This window comes from Vanellus vanellus (genome assembly GCF_965231255.1).
Source record: "Vanellus vanellus genome assembly, chromosome: 1".
NCBI classification, from domain to species: Eukaryota; Metazoa; Chordata; class Aves; order Charadriiformes; family Charadriidae; genus Vanellus; species Vanellus vanellus.
In genome coordinates this window covers 150718646-150738399 of record NC_138905.1, presented here as the reverse complement: position 1 = coordinate 150738399, position 19754 = coordinate 150718646, and the positions used below count along the sequence as shown (strand labels likewise).

At 38.4% G+C, this 19754-nt stretch overlaps 1 protein-coding gene across 1 annotated transcript; it reads right to left on the bottom strand.

The window, feature by feature from the left end:
* Positions 1-367: 367 nt before the first annotated feature.
* LOC309684698 (interleukin-1 receptor type 1-like) lies at positions 368-19754 on the bottom strand. Its single transcript, XM_082498233.1, has 10 exons — positions 19628-19754; positions 18619-18850; positions 16467-16656; positions 15281-15455; positions 14035-14094; positions 9237-9357; positions 6079-6224; positions 4345-4488; positions 3122-3286; positions 368-1640 (listed from the first exon to the last, which is right to left on the bottom strand). The coding sequence occupies exons 1-10, from the start codon at positions 19716-19718 to the stop codon at positions 1264-1266; spliced, it is 1701 nt and encodes a 566-aa protein (XP_082354359.1). The 5' UTR covers positions 19719-19754; the 3' UTR covers positions 368-1263.

Here is a 19754-nt window from a genome sequence, read left to right as displayed (position 1 = left end):
TCAGCACACAGTCACCTGAGATTCCTTACATCATCAGGGCAGAGGGAAAGGTGAAAAGCAAGCAGCTGCAGGGGGTAACACAGGGCATCTCTCTCTCTCTCATTTTAAGGTGTACTGGGCAACAATGCTATTTTAGCTCTATTTTCTGAACACATCTGGAGCCAAAAAGCATGGTCCCTCCACCCCTTTTCTTCTCCCAGTGCACTCTGAACCCTCTGGGAACCAGATAAACTCAGTAATGTGGGGGAAAACTATCCCAAGGAAATTAATGATTTCTGGCACATTAGTCTGTTGAGCCAGCTTCAGCTTTTGGAGCTGACAAACACTAGAGCCAGCACGCTGGCTGGGAACAGGAGGGAAGACCTGGTCTCCTTCAGCAACAGCAACCCACAAGAAGTGGGTGCCCTGAAGCCCCTTGATCTGGTCTTTATGGTAAGGTGGATGAAGCCAATCATCCTGTACTCCCCATGAAAGAGTCTGTGTCATTAGCTAATTGTCCACTTGGGTAAAGTAAGAACAAATATATTAAGCCACTTAAATGGACAAAAAAAAATCCTCTGGAAATTAATTTTTTGACTCAGTACAGCATTACAATGGTATTTTTACAATATCTGCATAGGACAAGTGACTAAAAATAGTACAATTCTTTAAAATGTAAAAAAGATCAGGGAAGAGTATTTATGCCTTGTCAGGTTCAACAGCACTTTTGGGTGGCTGGGATTGTCTCTTACCTTTTCTCTTGGATGATAACACACTGATGCAATAACACAGGGCGATTTATCTTTCAACAAACTGAACAAGGCAAATAACGAACTTGTAACAAAGAAAAATTTTGTGTCATTTCATTAAAAAAATGGAAACAAACATTTACTGGCATCAACCATGCCCATGACACGATATCACAATTATAATCAACATAGTTCCCCTTCATATTCAACCTTTAATTGCAAAAAACAAGTTTTCTGGGGTTTTTTGATAGTTTTTTTCCTCCTTCCAATTTTAGTACCAAAAGCATTCCACCAAATCACAGTTCAATCCTTGGAAAAGGCTTCATGTACTTCTAATGTGGTTTCCATGTCATCGCTGTGCTACTGAAGATATTTCAAGGTGTTCTGTTGATCTGGCCAGAAGATTCACATCTGTAGATGAAGTTGTAGTACCTTCAATCCAGAAAATTTGGGTCCGCACAAAACAGATACATGTGACCTTCAATCAACACATCACCAACTCTGTGAACAGAATTAGTCATTTTTCTTTTGTTATTTAGGGAGAATTAAAGTCTTTTGGTAACAAATGCAATTGTGATGAAGATCCATTTTTTCTGGATGGCATGTGGTAGCGCACTTTCTTCCAGAATCTAGTACTTGCTGAATGATACCTTTCCGAGAAGTCCCCTTTCCATCGGATAGCCCCGTGCTTTTGCTTAATATATTTGACGGATTCTGGCATGGTTGCATAATCTTGTATTTTTTCAAGTTCAATGAGAATTACTTTAATGCCATCTTCAATAAGAGCATTATACATGGCTAGATGCTTTTCAGATGCATCTTCTAGAATACTGTAACAGGAGGGTTCTGGTACTAAAACAATTATCACTCTTCTACTTTGACGAATTTTTTCATCAGCAATGCTGATCAGAGCTGTAGAGAAAAAGGTTGTGCAAAATTACGGCTGTATGTTTCTATTTTTTGTTACCAACACATTGTAGCTGGGTCATTCCCTGTTTGATCTTTTAGCCAACACACGTTACCTCATCAACAGGGACAGGATAAAAGCATGCAAGCATTTACATTGGGTTAGCCAACAAGGAGAGATTTGGCCAATACAACACAATCAGACCCCATCAGACTGCATGTCTATATTCTTGCTTTGCACAAACAGAGAAGAGCTACCAACTATCTACCACTTATCTAGCTAATGCCATTTTATTACCATCATAGGTGCAATAGCAAAAAAAAAAAGTTCCAAAACCATAGACCTAAATAAAACTATGACCTTTTTCCTTAAAAAGCTTGTTCTGATATGCTTAACTGTTTTTTGTTACGTATAAGTGGAAGAGAAAGCAACTCCGTTCAACGGCATTCCACACAATTAATTCTAAACCAGCAAAATATAGTAAATACCACACAAAAAAACATCCGGCTTAACCCTGAGAACGAACTATTGCATTTTTTCAAGCTGGAAAAATAAAGCAGCATTTTAGATTCTACTTCTCAGGGAACCCTTCCTTCTCAAACCACTACCAAAAGCCTTCAGATGTAAGAAAGTGATCCACGAGCCACCTCATGTAGGTTTGTTTGCATCCAATTTTTTTTTAAAAACAAAAACTTCTGTTTAAGGCCTACTCTGCAAATTTATTCAGTCTCAGGACAAAGTCGTAAGACCAGGAAGGATTCAGAAGACTTTCATTGTTTCATCTCGCATAAGCAGTCAGTGGGACAGACTTTGCAATTTTCAGTGTCAAATGCTAAAAATTTAAATTTGATGTGCATTTGCACGCAGAGGAAACCTCCCCAAGAATTGTAAAGCCTTAGAAGGAAGGCAATGCTTTCTAAGAACATTCATTAGGCACAAGCAGTCTTTGACACAGCTGATCGTTCCTGATAACTTAGTGTTGCTTTGTATTCTTTTCCACCTGCGCTGTCTAAGCGTCCCTTGTATCCTTTATTGCATCCTGCTGGTTTGACAGCAATTCTCAGAGCAAACAAAAATGAAACAGTAAAGGTCATCCTGCCAAATGGCACCTCAAAGCAATGGGCTTTTTTCATACCACTCATGAGACCTACTTTTCCATGTTTCCTGCCATTAGTCATCATTCACAACCACAATTTCAACTCCTCTTCCCCTCACCATCCTTCCATCTCCAGATGTCTAGGCTAGCCAGACACTGAAAAAACCTAGAAGAGCTAAATAATGTCAAGGGAAAGACTGAGATAAACAGACTTCATGGGAGCACCCAGTGCTCTTTTTCCTCATTCTCCATCAGACAGAGTAAGAAAATCATAGCTCATTCGATGGTGGGAGATATTTAGAAACACATCTGATTGACTGCCTGTTTCTGAGTTCTATTGGCAGCTCCTAATGAGAAAACTTGAGTATAATTTGTCTTTAGATAGCTTACCTTCTCCTGGTAAATCATCTCTCCCAAATATGAAGAGGTTATATCCACACTGTCTTTCTAAGACCTCTGGCAGTATCTTCAGAGCAAAAATATCTGATGAATACAAGCAGCTCTCTCTGTTCTTGGGATACAGAACGTATGCATCATAGATCTTCCCATCTGAAACTAAAGAGTGAGCAACAGTAGTAATATAAAAATGGATTATAAAGATACAAAAGTAAGCAAGGAAACAAACACAAAAAATCTCTATAATCTGTTCCCCCCCCCCCCTTGAATCATTGTTTTAGGTCCTAATCCTGCCATTATCTAAGCATGTATAATTATACTAAGCCTGAAATATTTTAGAATCAGGCTTTATAGAATTCAGTATGCCAGATCTGAATAGGTAAGAGACCTGCAACATTAGGTAGGTTTGAATATTCTTTTTTGAACTCTAAATAAAAAAGTGTTATCACTGAATTATCTGGAAAATAGCAGTTCCAGCAGTAGAACTGAATATTTAAAATTCCAGCTGCCATATAACTCATAGGTCTGTTTTGTAACCTAGATTTTCAAAACACAGCAACCACTTAGACATGAAAACAAAAACAAAGTATTTGGCAAATTTCAAGGTCTGAGTTGTATTAGATTTTTTGGAACAAATTTTTCAAAAAGACCAAATTTAAAAGACTTCAAAGAAATCTAACAGAACCTCAATACCTCTACAAGATATTTTCTGTTTCTCTAGCCATGTACCTCCTTCAGATGTTTGGAAATGACCCATACTTCAGCATACTGTCATAGTCAGCACCGCTATCAATACTTTTTGAATGCCATGAATTTACAGACAGTAAAACAATTTAAGTGCTTTCAAATGGAAAACAAAAGAAAATGAAATTTGTCCTGGTTTTTCTATGGAAAATAAAAAACACCCAGCAATTCCACTGTATTACTGCTTTCTGTAAGAACAGTAAAAGAAATCTGAACAACTGCTGTCAGAACAGCATTCAAACCACTGAAGTGGGTCTTCAGGGAAAGGAATGATAGTACTGGATTCCCGGAAAGTTACTGATTTTTTCCCTCTAGATGCTTTTGTTATGTAAACTAATTCTAAACATCCTAAAAACATGTTGTTCTTTCAAAAATCCCAAGGAAGATCAATCACACTCCGTGAGGTTAATTCATTGCTTTGCAAGGGAAGGTGGAGTCTCATTACAACACATAGCACTGCTACACAAACATACCTTTTTTAGCCAGAAAAGGATGGCAGGAATCCCGATACCAAAGCACAATATCAATTTTGAAGATCTTGTAGATAAAGAGAGTAAAAAATACTAAAAATACCAAAGAAACTCCTCCTCCAATTAAGTAACCCTGAATATTCTGAGCTGCAGTAGAGTGGAATAAGGGAGAAAACAAACAAACAAAACACAGTTATACACTAGAACCAGAGAAAGACAAAAGAGATGTTCAAAATTGTTTAGTCATTAAAATAGTTTAAAAAAAAAAGAATGAATTAATAGGTCTGAAAGTTCTTCATGTATGCTTTCTGCCAATACTGTTATTTGACAAGCCTACTTTTATCTTTCAGAGAAAAGGTACCTTAGCAATGTTACAAATGAGGCTACTCTTCAGCTGAAACACCAATATATTGACATATATGCCAGTGCAGCAGTAGAGTGAGAATTCTTGTACAAAATTTTGTCAGTCAGCAAGCAACAAAGTCAGAGGTAGGGAGGTGATTTCCTGACCATGCAACTCTCCCCAGACCAACCAGCTTTCTATTGTCTCTAACCTCTTCAAAGATTTGTCATTGAACTTACTCTTTGTTGTCCTTAATAGATTTGTTGTCATTAAAACAAACACTCTCTACAAACTGCATTTTTTAGTTCATGCATATTAAACGTTTTCTGAAGTTAAATCCTACCCTGACAATCTTTATGAAGAACTTATAGTTACGTAACAAACTAGAGCTCAAACTCATTTTCAGTCAATTATTTGTTTTCAATGTGGCCTGTTAAAGGTAAGTTTGAGAATAGCATTTGTCAGAGGATTGGCTCACAGTTGACAAAGTCAGCTCAAAACAAGCTCAATGGACCAGAGGCTCTTCTGCAGCTAAGTTAAAGAAATGGGCACTTAGAATATCTGGTCATTTGCTTTCCTGTGTATCTGGTTTTAAATAAAAACAATGCATATCTTCAGCCTTGCATTTGAGTTTTTAAAGCTCACTTTAAGTTCATTGACTAAAAAGACAATTTCGTGCTAGCCAGCAATAGGTCAAACTTATCCTTGTCTCTGAGCACAAGACCTGCAGTCTCCAATAACTGGCAGGATGTTCCCAATTAACATGCGTGAGCCTATCTATGGGGTGATAATATAACACATGCATCGCTAATGGAAAGTCCATAACCTTTCCAAACAATCTATTTCATTCCTTCACCATCATCACTGTTAAGAGTTTCCCCTACTATATAAATCAATTTTTTTTTCTTTCTCCTGGCAATCTGAGCCCATTACTTGTTACTGAAGGATAGTGCAACCAGGTCCGCATGTACATTCGTGTCCTTTTGACAGCCTGTTCCACACTTAGCTATGTCTTCCTCCCAGCTCTTTTAGAGAATTGGCCATTTTCTCTGCTCTTCTAGACACACAATCTCCTCTGATCCACATGCTTCTTTAAGTACAAATGAGTAAAATGAAGCACAGCATTCCACTGAGGTCTCACAGCTGCTTCAAATAATTTGGAGTCTTTCATTAATGTTTCCTAAAACACTTAATTTGCTTTGTCTTCTCTCATTCAAAGTGCTTTTTTCTTTAATTTTGCTAAGAATATGACCAAAAAAAAAATCATAAAGAAAGGTACTGAGCTGGACTGCCCACAAATGCACCTTGCACAATGGTACATCACACAGTTTTAGCTCTAAGTAGGGCGTCATCAAACTAACTGAGAACCATTTTATCAAGATGAGATCTCTTACCTGGGCGTTCCAGTTTGATGTAGGCTGTAAATTGTTGAGTACCATATATGAAGTGACAGAAAAAATTATGAGCATAATCCTTTACTTTCACTTTTGAAATGTTAAATTTTGTTCCAGATACAGCAAGTCCATGAGGCATCTTCTCTCTGTCATTAAAAAAGGGTAAAAAGGAAACATCTGTAGAGAAACTGAAATATCAGTGCTTAATATAGGATACATTAATCTATCCACAAATACAAGAACATGCATTTTTTACCTCTATAAACCTAAGAAACCAATGAAGCACAGTAAATATCACCCCTGTAACAAAAAGCTTCATGATCAGAGATGACTTGGTATTTTCCATACACATTGGAGTTTTTTTGCTGGGTGGGGCAGAGTGCACCACTAGCCATTCTGCAGATGATAGAAAACTCAGGAGTGACAGCTGACACACCAGAGGGTCATGCTGCCATCCAGAGGAACCTTGACAGGCTGGAGAAATGGGCTGACAGGAACCTCATGAAGTCCAAAGCAAAGAGCAAATCCTGCACCTGAGGAGGAACAGCCAGTCCCCAGGCACCCTGGACTGCATTAAGAGAGCTGGCAGTAGGTTGAGGGAGATGATCCTTCTCCTCTACTCAGCACTGATGAGGTCATACCTGGAGCAGTGGGGCCGGTTCTGGGCTCCCCAGTACAAGAGATATATTGGTTTACTGGAACAAGTCCAGTGCACAGCCGTGAAAATGATTAAGGGAGTGGAGCATCTGTCATACAAGAGAGCAAGGACTGTTGAGCCTGGAGAAGAGAAGGCAGGGGGTAGATCTTATCAATGTGTGTAAATACCTGAGGGAGGGAGTGGAGAAGAGGGAGCCAGGCTCCTTTCAGTAGTGCCCACTGACAGGACAAGAAGCAATGAGCACAAATTGAAACACCTTCCCATCTGAAATTCCATCTGAACACTTGTTTACTGTCAGGGCGGTCAAACACTGGAACATGTTGCCCAGAGAAGCTGTGAAGTCTCCACCTGCGGAGATATTCAAAACCCAACTGGACACAGCCCTGAGCAACCTGCTCTATCTGACTCCAGTTGAGCAGGGGGGTTGGACTAGACAATCTCAAGAGGTCCCTTCCAACCTAAATGATTCTGTGAATGAAAGACTATTCAAACCAGTAATAACTAGTCATAAAAGTGTCATGAGAAAAATAATTTTCCAGGATTCTTTATACTGATGATGAAGCAGAGATTAAGCACACTAACAGACTCCCTGAGCCCACACTATCCACAGTCAAGGGCACCAACCAACTTGGGAAATAACGATGAACAAAATTCACAAAAGCTGGGTGTCCCTGCTGTCAAATGACAACAAACATGGTGATACTGCCTTTATGTCTGGTATCTATCGCCACAAGAAGCAATGATGCCTTCATGTCTGATACCTATTGCCGCAAGAAGCTTGGAGATATACTATACTATCCTGCTAAATACCATCTTGCTCTAAGGTAGATTTACAAGTATACGGTGGGAGGGGCCGCAATAGGATGGTACCTACAAACTGGCATCCTACTCTGTATACCAAAGTGATGTCACATTATGTGCTCAAGGAGGAAAACTCATTTTGCAGAACATCCTGAAGAACCAGTTTCTATTGCATAAGTAATTGCCAGCAACTTTGGGATGCCAATACAAACCTCATAATTTTGCAACATGTTCAGATTTGTTCACATCAATTTTAACTTTCCTCCCAGCAGAGGAAAGAGTTACCTCCTAGGTGTAAGCCTCAAGTCCATAATGTTGGCCATGCCTACAGCATGGTTTGCTACTAGCAAAGGTTCCACAAATTAAATTGCGGAGAAATTGCTACTATTTTTTTAAATAAAACATTATTACTGCAATTAGATTAATTTCTCTGATACTGGATAACTTGCTTTGAACTATTAATCCTAATTAGAACTTGCACAGGATGTATTTTGCACAATTCCATCTCTGGCATGGGAAAATTATCAGGCAAAGTAGTGATTAGAAATAGAGATCACTTCCAAGCAAGCCAAAAATCTTAACAGAGAATTGCTTTGAGTTAAATATATCAAATGCTTTTCAGGAAGACGTTTTTAATTTCAGCACCAAGTTGATTTCAGAAGAAGCTGCAGTTATTGTAACTTTAATCATAGCTACACAGAGCTGCACATGTGTTTTAACTGGTGAAGCTGAGAAACTTCATGCCCTAAAGAATAATGGACTTAGTTGCACCTTAGAGACCATAAGCTGAGGCCCTAATATTTATAGGCAAATAACCAAGCATACAGTTCTATAACAAAAGTAATAATTCTCCCTAAAGGAACTTGGGGACAAAGTAGAACTAAGACTCCTTCTGGAGGCCAGATACAGATGAATGAAAAAGATCATCTTAAAAGCAATCTTCAACCTAACTCTCTAGCCATATTTTGCACTGATGATGGCACGTGGTGGAGACGGCAATGCTTCTACATGAGTGTGAACTGATCAGCTGAGATATTTTTTTTCTTTCTTCTTTGCACTACATTTTAAGGGTTATATTTAACAGCAGTGATTAATATAATGAGAAAGCAAACAGTATATGCACAGTTTGCTACAGCATAGACCAGTCACTGGGTAACAGAAGTCCCGCTCTCTTGAAAGAATTGCTGGTGTTATCATCTTAATTTGTGTTTAATTTTTCTGAACATTAAAAAAAAAATAAATGTCCTGCAATAAGAGCTTCTGCTTTGTGTTCTTGAGGATTAGCAGCTGTGTCTGTACTTAGAAAAGGACAAATAAAAATAAGTTGGGTGATTTTTTGTTTTTGGAACAATCTATCCTTCCCATATTAATGACAGTGGGCAGGCTTTAATCTATTAACAAAAAGGATTGCATAAAAACAAATGCATAAATAAGCCTTATAAAATTATGGCTTTATAAAAACCTACATACAATTGTTTAATTATATTTGTATCAGGTACATCAGTATTTATAATAAAACATTTATTTTTTTAAAAACCAAACAATAAGAATATAATTTACTTGACATAGACTTCTAATCAGTGTTTCAATGACTACTGACATTTGACTAGTAGTCAACTTTATGATGAATTCACTGCAAATTATTGCAGATTACTTCCCCTACAAATGCACTTACAATTCAACGTATAAGGATACTTACTCATAGAACTGTTCCCTGTAGGTGCTATCAAAGCTATCAACATCCTCATCATTAACTTGCCAGAATGGAATCAAGCCATATATGCCACTTGATATATTACATTCCATAACTACATGAGAGCCTACAAAAAAACATTGAAATACGGCAATTGAAGGTCCTGTTACAGAAGCAGGATCAAGTAACTGCGGATCAGCTGGGAAAAGGAGAGATATTGAAAAACCCACCTACCTTATGAAAAGCAGAATCCTTAAAACTCATCCGTTTGTAATCCACACTTGGATTTCTTTGATCCGGATATAAATTCTACCCTAAATGTAGGTGTCTAAATGTTCACATCTACATGTAAGCTAGATGTCTAAGATAGTAACAGAGTTCAGCTCTTCTGAAGTCCACTCATGTTAAAGTAGACACATGGACCTTATCAGCTGAATGGCTCTGCAGACACCGCTGAGTCCACTGAAAGATCTCCAGGGCTCAGATCAGTTGCACGTACACAATATGATGACATCTGAGATGCTCTTCAGCATCCAAGACATTTGTATGGAGCTGGCAGATAGGACTCAAGATCTTCAAGAAACTTGGACTACTAGAGACCACCCAAAACGGCACTAGACATCTATGTGTAGGCAACTGAATTGAGCCCCTGTTGATAATAGCATGAATTAAGGATGATAGCTCATATGCAGATACCCCTGTGTAGACAACTACATCCTGAAGCTGAACCCCATTCCTAGTGACCATGCATATCACTACCCCAGATCAGTCTTTTGGCCAACACTGTCCACTGGGATGGTTTCTGAATACTCCCGACCAAGCTCACCTATCACTCAGCTCCTTTGCCACCAAGAGTCCAGATGTTACAGAATACTTCAGTGTTAAGAAGCAAGCCAAGTTGCAGAATATATTTATTGCCAATGTACCTCAGAAAGCTCCATTTACAGGAAGGTAAGCAGCTTTCTTGAACTCCTTTCCTTCCGTATTTTACCCATGGAAGTTATGATTTGATAGGAGAAGGTGGGCTCTCTGTTCACCTATGTAAAGATTTGAGTGTTTCCTTTCCTAAAACCACATCAGATCTAGATGGTTCCACCAAGGGACAGCCTCTATCAAAAGTATGTAATAAACCTTCAGCTCACATGAAAGCAGTTACTTGAACAAGAGTTCATATAGAAATCACAGACACTCCCCAATCTCTCCCTTCATGTCCTTTCAGCACAAAACGACTTTTTCTAAAGATGTGGTTTAGTGCATTGCACAGCTCTTGTCCTGGTTTGAGGTAAAATAGAACCAATTTTCTGTTCAGTCATTTTACTTTGCAGCTAAGCCTCTAACTGAACTCTCTGAAATTAACAGCGTGTTTTTAAGACAGTAGTCCACTTCTAAGACCTATGTTTATAGTTTATGCCAAGGAATAGTATGCAGGAATTATTGCTATAACAACCATGGTCAGCTAACTGTTATTTGCCCCACTGGAGGGTCAGAAGCAGAAAAGCATAGAGGGGTCCCACCTGCAGGGAGGAGCGGACAGGACAGGTGATCCAAAACTGACCCACAGGGTATTCCATCCCATCTGCCTCATGCTCAGTATAAAAGCTGAGGGATCAAAGGGTCAGCCCTCTTTCCTCAATGCCCGGAATCTGAGGAGTACTTTGTCCGTTTGTCTGCCTTTGATCCCAACCCATGCGTTCCTGAATGCAAATCCAGAACCCAGTTCCTGTCTGCCACTGAGTCCAGTCTGGGACTTTCCCAGTGCCATCCAGTGACATGATCATCATCCTGGGAGGTTGATATGGCTTTGTTTATATTTTATATATTTCATTATTTGTTTTTTATTATTTTATTAATATTTTCATTAAATTAGTTTAGTTTTTTTTTTCTAAACTCGTAAGTCTCTCTCCCTCTCTTCCTCCTCTCCCTGATGGGAGAGAGGTCAGAGAGCATCAGACGTTCCTTTCAGTGTCCAATCCAGCCCAAACTGTGACAGCTCTTCAGAAGGAAGAAAACCGCTCAAGCGTTCCATGCCCTCCATTTCCACACATTCAAGAATGCAGTGTTACATTTCTACACAACTTTCTCCTGCCGTTTCTCATTCAAAAAGCATGCAGGTGTTTCCAGGTTCATGCAGGTGTTTCCAGGTTTTGCCCCACAGCCAGGCATTTAATAGGAGCACTTTTTTTTTTCCCTAGTATCACATTAAAGTACCAGAGAGAGAATATTACTTTTGAATGGCAGTGACTTAAAAAAAAAAAGAGCAACAAAAAACCTCCACCAACTTCCTTTAAAGGGTCCCCCTGTAGTAGGGAATTGTTTGTAGTTGTTCAATAGTCACAACAAACCCACAAAGTGGGTTTGTTCAGTAGCCACAATACACTTTGTGTCTTCTTTTAGTTTCACATGCGACTGCTTTCCTGTCTGTGAGGCATTCGAGGTTTGTTCATCTTAGTTGGTCTAAGGCACCCAATAATACATCAGCAACTTTTAATTTATGCAGTGTCCAAGCCATAATAAATATGGACCAAATGCTATTCTAAAATAAGGAGTCTAAACAAGTTGTCACATAACACATCTTAAAATAGGCTGAGTCACAGGTAGCCCCTGGATTAATAATTGCTCAATTCTCCATTTTCGCAGCAAGTATTATCAAGGATTAGAAAAATCCTAAAGGAAGTCTTCAGTAAATTAAAAAGCCTTTTAAAGGCCTATGCAGATCAGACTCCTCCTGACTAGAGGCTGCATTGGTAAGAATTTTTCTGAATTAAATGGGAAGTCATAATTAATTACCAGTATGAACTGGATGAGATATACATGATATTTTAATGGGTGGAAGATGCAGTACACGGAAGCCCCACCATAATATTACTTCATTTCTTCCACAGTTACATTTACAAAGGAAAAGGAAAGTTTTCACATGTAAAGATTAGGGTTGTGTGGAAAAAAAAAAAAAAAAAAAAGATTGTGGAAAGTGTCTCTATTTCAACCTAAGATCTAGTGAACAAACTTCCTTATTAGTGGAAGAACACAAATAAAGCTTTTCAGGCACATAATTGTAGTGAAGCCAGAGAAGATGTAATTACCAGAAAAGAAGAGGCTGCTGAGCCATTTCAGAGTATTTCCAACAGAACTAAACAACCATCTGAAGACTGCAGGACTGTAAGTCCATGAAGTAATACTGTTTGTATCAGATCAGTTTGTATGAATATTCCCACTGTTTAAAATAAAGCCTTCTGGATTTTGGAGGAACATAATTTCTATTAAAGCTCATTCACTATTCTGGTCAAAATCTACTAAGCCTCACCAGAACCCGGCAACTTCAGAATGAGGTACCTATCACAAGCTGTTGAGGTCAAAAAGAAAATAATAAATAAATAAATAAATAAAAACAAAAACAAAGCAACTGCAACAAAAACCAACCAACCAACCCACAAAACCCACCAGTATTTTAGTGCTGTTCACTTCAGTTTAATACCATATACTCACAGATAGAATTTGGGCCAGACAAAATGTTTCAGATGATGTGAAAAGAAGCATGAAGCCTCAACATGACAAAAGAACACCTGATATACACAGTATTTACAAGCTCAATGTCAGAAAAAGCAGCAGCAAAAGTAGCTATGTTATGTGGGACTACCATCAGCGTGATGTACATAAGAATAACCACCAATGCTCTGCCCTCAGCTCCCATATGGTGCCACAGCCCCAACGCAACCTTTCCTCAGAGCTTCTCTAATGATCTAATTGGTAATAATCCTTCCTCAAAATACTACAAGACAGCTTAGATCCTGTACTAGGAAATTCTAGTAAACAGCCAATCACACTTCTACAAAATCAGTTAATGCCTTTTAAATCAAATACTTTGCTTGAAACAGTTCTCCTTTGTGCAAAATGAAAAAAAAATTACAGTTCAAGTAGCTCCAAAACTCATTCTTCTGGACTACATCAGTAGAACACAACTCTGTCCAGTATATGGTGCAATCTAAACACGTATAGGTTTGCTTTGGAAAAGACTTGCATACCATACACTTGTTCCATAGAATCACAGAATAATTGAGGTTGGAAGGCACTTTGGGAGGTCTATAGTTGAATTTCCTGCTCAAAGCAGAGCTAGCTCTGAGGTCAGACAAGGTTGCTCAGAGCTTTATCCAGTCAGGTTCCGAAACATTCAAGGACAGAGACTGCACAACTCTGGACAGCCTGCTGCACTGCCTGGCTGTCCTCACTGGGAAGAAGTTATTCTTTATAACCAGAACCTCTTATTTAAGAAATTGCTAAGATAAACAATACCTAGGATATCCACCAACTAGCAGCTCACTGTTTCACAAAAGATCAGTATCTGAAACCCTTTAACACCCTAGAATGAGGAATAAAATCCAGGCAGTGGAGGGGGAAGGCAGACAGGAAACATGCAGGAGGAAAAAACTACTGAACTAGTCAACTGGTATCTATTCTAACATGTTACATATATGTAACTATATTTTCACAGACACTGAGGATACAGCAAGACATAGACACTGAGAAGTGGTACAAAGGACAGATGGCAATAATAAAAAAAAAAATAAATAAACGCATCCCACCCAACATTGGAGTCTCTTGACCAGCAATCTTAGGCACACAGTTAGTCCCCCCGCAAATTACTTGCGGGAATCATGTTCTATCATCTGTCTTCCAGACATCTTCAATCTATGTGCCTATCTCCCAGTCTTGCTGAAGTCAGTGGAACTGTTTGCATGTTATTTCAGAAAGAATAGGAGCTTATTTGTTTTACCGAATGTTAATGATTTCTTAAGGAGTCACTACTTACCAAGTTCTACTTCAATTGTATTGTTCTTCGGATAAATAAACTCTGGTCTCTTCTGTCCTTCTAACAGAAACAAAGAGAAAAATAAAGAGTTCCACAACCAACTTCAACTGATAGTTCTACAATGGTTTTGTTTTATTGTTTGGTACTATTGCAGCACCATACTTACAGCCAGTTTCAAATTTATATAATACATTATATCTCATAAGATTTTCTGCACTCTATCCAACTTTTTTTAGCTTCCAAATTAATAAAAGGCCTTAGCTTACCTTAAAAATACTTTTTTAAAAAAAATCTCAAATTTACTGGCAGTTGATATAAAAGTAACACAAAACCAGAAAATAAAAACAAGAACAAAAAATGCAATTAACTTTGTCAGAGAGATTGATAAGGAAGAGAAAGAGGGATTGTATCAACAACCTCCTAGATCAGGTGAATACCTATTTAAGTAAAAGAGTAAACAAACACGCACTTAAACTGAGCTGAATTGTATCATTCTGCATAACGTATTGACTCACTACTAACAACCCACTGCTCTTGTATCACCTATCTAAAATCAGAATTTTGATTTTGTCTAAGACGATGGACACTCTACCTCCAGCCAACTTTTCTGATAGGACTACTATCACGGTACTGGTCAGGCCATCATCAACACTGCCTACAAAGACTCAGTCACAATGATCACAGCAATAAATGACAGTACTGGGAGAGCGAGACAGCCAGTTCTGAGTCTTGTGTGCGGAAAAGCACAACCAAGTGCCAACAGTAACTCAGTCCTTCCCAGAAGAAGATTTATTAACTTTATAGTATTTATACAGCTAGTCAAATCTCTTTTCCCAACAATTGAGATTCTAGCGAACTTTGTAAGCAAGTTCACCAACCAGGCCACAAGCAGATGTTTTGCTGTGATGGCCTCAGCAAAAATTCCTCTTCTTTTTTTTTTGTTTTATTTAATTTAATGGTGCGTTATTTATTTTAGCAAAAACAACCCTCTCCACCCCAGTAACTGCTGCTTCCTTCTAATTCTCATTCCTAACCCTGCATTTCTCATTTCTTTATGACAAATATTCCTCAGAAGCAATGCTCAAGGGTAGAAAACATGCATTATTGTATTTTAATTTTACATTCAGGAAAAAAATAATTGAAGATTTGCAACTCTGATTTCACAGAGCTGCAAAGTAAGATGCCAAATAGCTTACGCTTGCAGAGTAGAGCCAAAAAGAGAAGAGAATAACCTCAGTGCACTCACCTTTAACCTCTAGCCTCACGGTTCGTGAAACATTATATTGTTTTCCCAAATATGTGTATACCATACGGCATGTGTAGTTTCCTCTGTCTTGTGCAGTTACATTGTGAATCCAGATAGCATTTTCAACCTCTGCCAAAACAAGTCGCTTGTCTTCAAGAAATCCAGGCTTACACTCCTAAATATATCAAAAGCATCTGTGATTTAAGGGAACTACTAATCTGATTGTTAAATAAGTTATTGAACTCTGCTGATTATTATAATACTTGCCAAATACTAATTTTTTTTTGAAAGCCACAATGTAGGTTCTTATCCAAGCATCACTATGCTCTAACATGAAGCCTGATGACATCTTTCTGCGTTTGCACTGTTTAAAATAAATCACTGCAGCCAATCCTTTAAGTTTTCAAACAGTGTTTTAATTCACTGCCTCTGTTTAATAGGTTGACAGTTATCTATCTCAGGTTATTCACATGTAGCTGAGTTTATGAGCATACATGCCTGCATTCCTACTTCACTGAGATGAATGACAGCTGCTGTAGCCGTGCCTCATGCTGTTGGGCGTATTGCTGTTTCTGTGGCAATGCAAATACAGTGAAAAACTTCCTTCTCTTTCCTGACCTATAACCAGTTTAGAATCAGTTCATCTCAAAAGAAGACGTATAAGTGCAGCACCAAGCTTATACAGGCCCACGTAGCTACTTTAATACCAGTTTAATACCTGAACATGGGAAAAAAAATACATGTTTCTAAGCTTTCACAGTCTACGGAGTATTTTGACAGAATCAGAGCAAGAGGCATAATACCACACCATGATCAAAAGATAGGACAAGCCTAATATTCTGTGAAACTGAAGAGCATTTGTATTTAAGGAAACATACAAGTTTTTAAACCTATTATCTACCTAAAATAACCAAAGAATAAATTAGATTTTCACAAATCAACAAACCAAAACACTTTTTTTTTACTCTGAAAAAACCTGCAATCTAAAAATGGACAATTGTTTTTTTAAAATATGCCTCCCATATCTCTGTACACCTCCCCAATAGTGTAGCAAGATAGATGCCTTACACAAATTGTAAAGAAAATAAACCTTCCCTTCCAAAAGCTGCTTTTCACATTTACTTCATAATACATTTTAAATAGAATATTTCTTATCTTGTATATCTGAAATGCATGTGCACAATACCTTATACCAGTGTACTTCAGGCTGATTATTGTCTTCATCTTTAAAGTTATCGAGATCAGGGCATATAATCTTTCCAGTATTCGTGCTGGTCACTTTTTGTTCAAACTTCATTCTTCCATTAAAACACAAACCATTATCGTTCTTAAAAACTGTCAAATTTATAGTTTTTTGGTTAGAGTGGTTAAGCCGCCTGTAATTAGAACAGCAGACAAGTCAGGTCATTAACAACAAGGTTCCCTGTTTCCAGGAAGTCCACCAGCCTTGCCTCTAACACCCCTGCTACAGCCCCTCTAGCTCTTAAACATCACCCTCAGCTCCTCACCCCCTGTTCCAGACTGAGAGATGGGAATAAACTCTGATTTTGTATTGTGAGCAGAAGTGGGGTCTGCTCCAGAAGCACTAGAGAGGACGCCAGGATTTCTCAGACCTGACGCTCTACGGAGCCCACAGTGCCATTTTCAGCACTACATTTGCCAACACACAGTAGTGCAGGGCAACCCAAAACATATCTGGGCTGGAACACCCCCAGTGCCAGATGAACAGGAGAAGACAGGTTGATCTCAGTGTCCCTTGGAGGGACAGAACAGGCAGTAACTCTTAGCATATACCTCAGCTGCAATATCCATGTAAAATCCCTTCACACCAAGAGCTCACAAGAACCAGTAGTACAGTAGCTCTTGCAGAGGAGACATTGCACTACAAACTAGAAGCCTATGCCAGTAGTAAAGGAATACTCTCTATTAATTCATTGGTCAACTCTTTATTTCTCAATGTTGCGCTAAGGGAGAAGTCTCCAGATGAGTGAACTGCATGTTTTGATACTCCTGCCTTCAACTTCTACATACTGCACCTTGACAAGTTCTGCAATTAAGGTTTAAGTGACTGATGCACAAAACGTAGCCTGCAGTTAACACAACTGAACTTTAGCAAGTTTTTTGTGCTGCTGACATTATGCAAGCCAGGGATGTGAGATGCCCAAGGGAACACATCTCATAGCTAGAGTAACTAGAAACATAGCAGTAAAGACTAAATTATTTAACTGGGTAGCTTTGAAATTATTACCTTTCTTCTCACTTCCAATTTGAGCTTCATTACCGACTCTGAAGCAGGAAAGTGCAAAGGCCTGCAACCTGTGCCTACACTAGAAGTTTTTGCTGATCACTGTTACTACATTCACAACAAAAACCCCTTCAGCATAACTGGTGTACTGTGTGCACACCACTACACACAGCTACACACTACTAAAACAAATTTTGGGTCACCCAAAAAGCCTTCGTTGGCTGTTCTCAGTGTGCTGGGGAAAGACCATGAGGAAAAGAACAATTTCTGTGCGCCTTCCCAAAATTAATTTCCTGTTCAGCACACAGCGAATTTCAGCCATTACAAATAAGATATGACCACCTGAAGTGGTGAAGTCCAGTGCACTGATCTGAGCTGTAAATATGGCAAGAGAATCTATTCTTTTTTTCTTCTGCTTTTTGCACTCAGATGTTTTGAGCTATACTGCAGACACATTACTTTCACCGTCTCTAAAGCCGTCTAGCACATTGGTTTGCTCTTCACATGCATTCTCATTTTTGATGAGTAACATTTGGTAATGTTTTAAAATAAAAAAAAAAAAAAAGAATGGCTTTCTGCCTTTTAATCTGTAAATCTCTCAAAGGATTCCGAAAAAGTTGCTAAGCTCTCCAGAAAGTCTGTATGTGGTGATACTGCATAAGATGCAGAGTTTGGTCCCTTCAGATCCTTCTTCCATTTAACCATGTCCAATGAAGAACCCAAAATGTTCTTCTGACCTGTCAGTATCACACAGCAACCTGAACACAGGAAAAGCTGAAGCAGTTAAGACTTTTCCCTGTGACCTTACACTTCATCCAAAACAAACAAACAACCCACACAGACCATTGTTAATACTATCATGCTTTAAGATAAACAGTCTTCTGTTATGAATCACTTTTGCAATGCTAAATGAGCGGGGAAAAAGGGGGAAAAAAGGCAGCATGCAGAAACAAAAAGCATGGTCAAAACAGTATTTTTAACTGGTCTAAGCTCTCTACCTAAACCAAAAAATTCTGTACACTCCAGTTTCACAAATATATTATCACATTTGTAAGCTTTAGCAACCCAGTTGTTTCCCTCCTCCCTTCCTTACCTTACATGACATTCATAAAGTCCAGAATCTTCCAGTGTTGCAGGAATAAACCAAAGCAAGCCCTCTCGCTGATGGATCCTGGCATCTCTCTCTGTGGTTACTGGCGTAGCACTACCATTTTTATACCACGTCAGATTGTAATCAGAGTGAAGCATTGGCAATGTAATTATTGGGCAACTAACAGCTGTAGGTTCTCCAACAAGCACAAAGTAATTACAAATAATGCATTCTTCTATTAAAAAAAAAAAAAAAGAAAAATTATCAATGCTTTTAATCTGCATACTTTTATGTTTTATAAGTATTAATATCCATTCCAAGTTACACAGAATTAGAAAATAAACTTTCTGTAACAATCTACCATTAAAACATTGCAAGGCTACCATTTTTTGTTTGTTTAGCATCTTCTAGCTGAGGATCTAAACCACACATTTTACAAAGCTTAAGCCACAACTTCTCTTGATTAAGGCAGTCAGCAACAAGCACACTTAAGTCCAATAGCCTCAGTGCAAACCAGAATATAACAAAATGCATGGGATTCACCAGGCAACACAGGCTTCACAACTGACCCATCATGTGCTTGTATCTGAGCATGTTAGTACTTCTGCAGAATTACCAGATTGTTAATGTAGACACTATCTATGAAAAGCATGGTGCAAATAGTAGCAGCTACAGAATGCCTCTTAAAGAAGGCATTCAACAGCTAACTAAGTCAAGGAAGCCAATCTCTCTGGACTTTCTTAAAAGGAAGCAGGGAGAGACTAATCAAAGCCTCGATACCCTAAATTCATGTGGCTAGATTTAAAAAGATTTATGTCAATTTGTCCATTCCATCCCCAGTGCAACTTCAATCCAAAAAGAGGCATTCAGCGTATCTTCAATATGCTGAAGCAGAAACAAACCCCAAATCCACTATTTGTTCTTAACAACTCTTTTCTACTAAATACACACAACTTGTCTCTTGCAGGTTTTCTTTTTTAAAATGGTAATTTCAACAACTTATTTAACTTACCAGCATTGAACAGAGGTATCAGTAGAATGAGATGACCAATGAGCAAAAACGTAGATGTCATCTTTTGCTGCAAAGAAGAATTTTTTTCCATTAGTGTGGTAGGAGTGCTCAAGCTGCACTGTCCCCA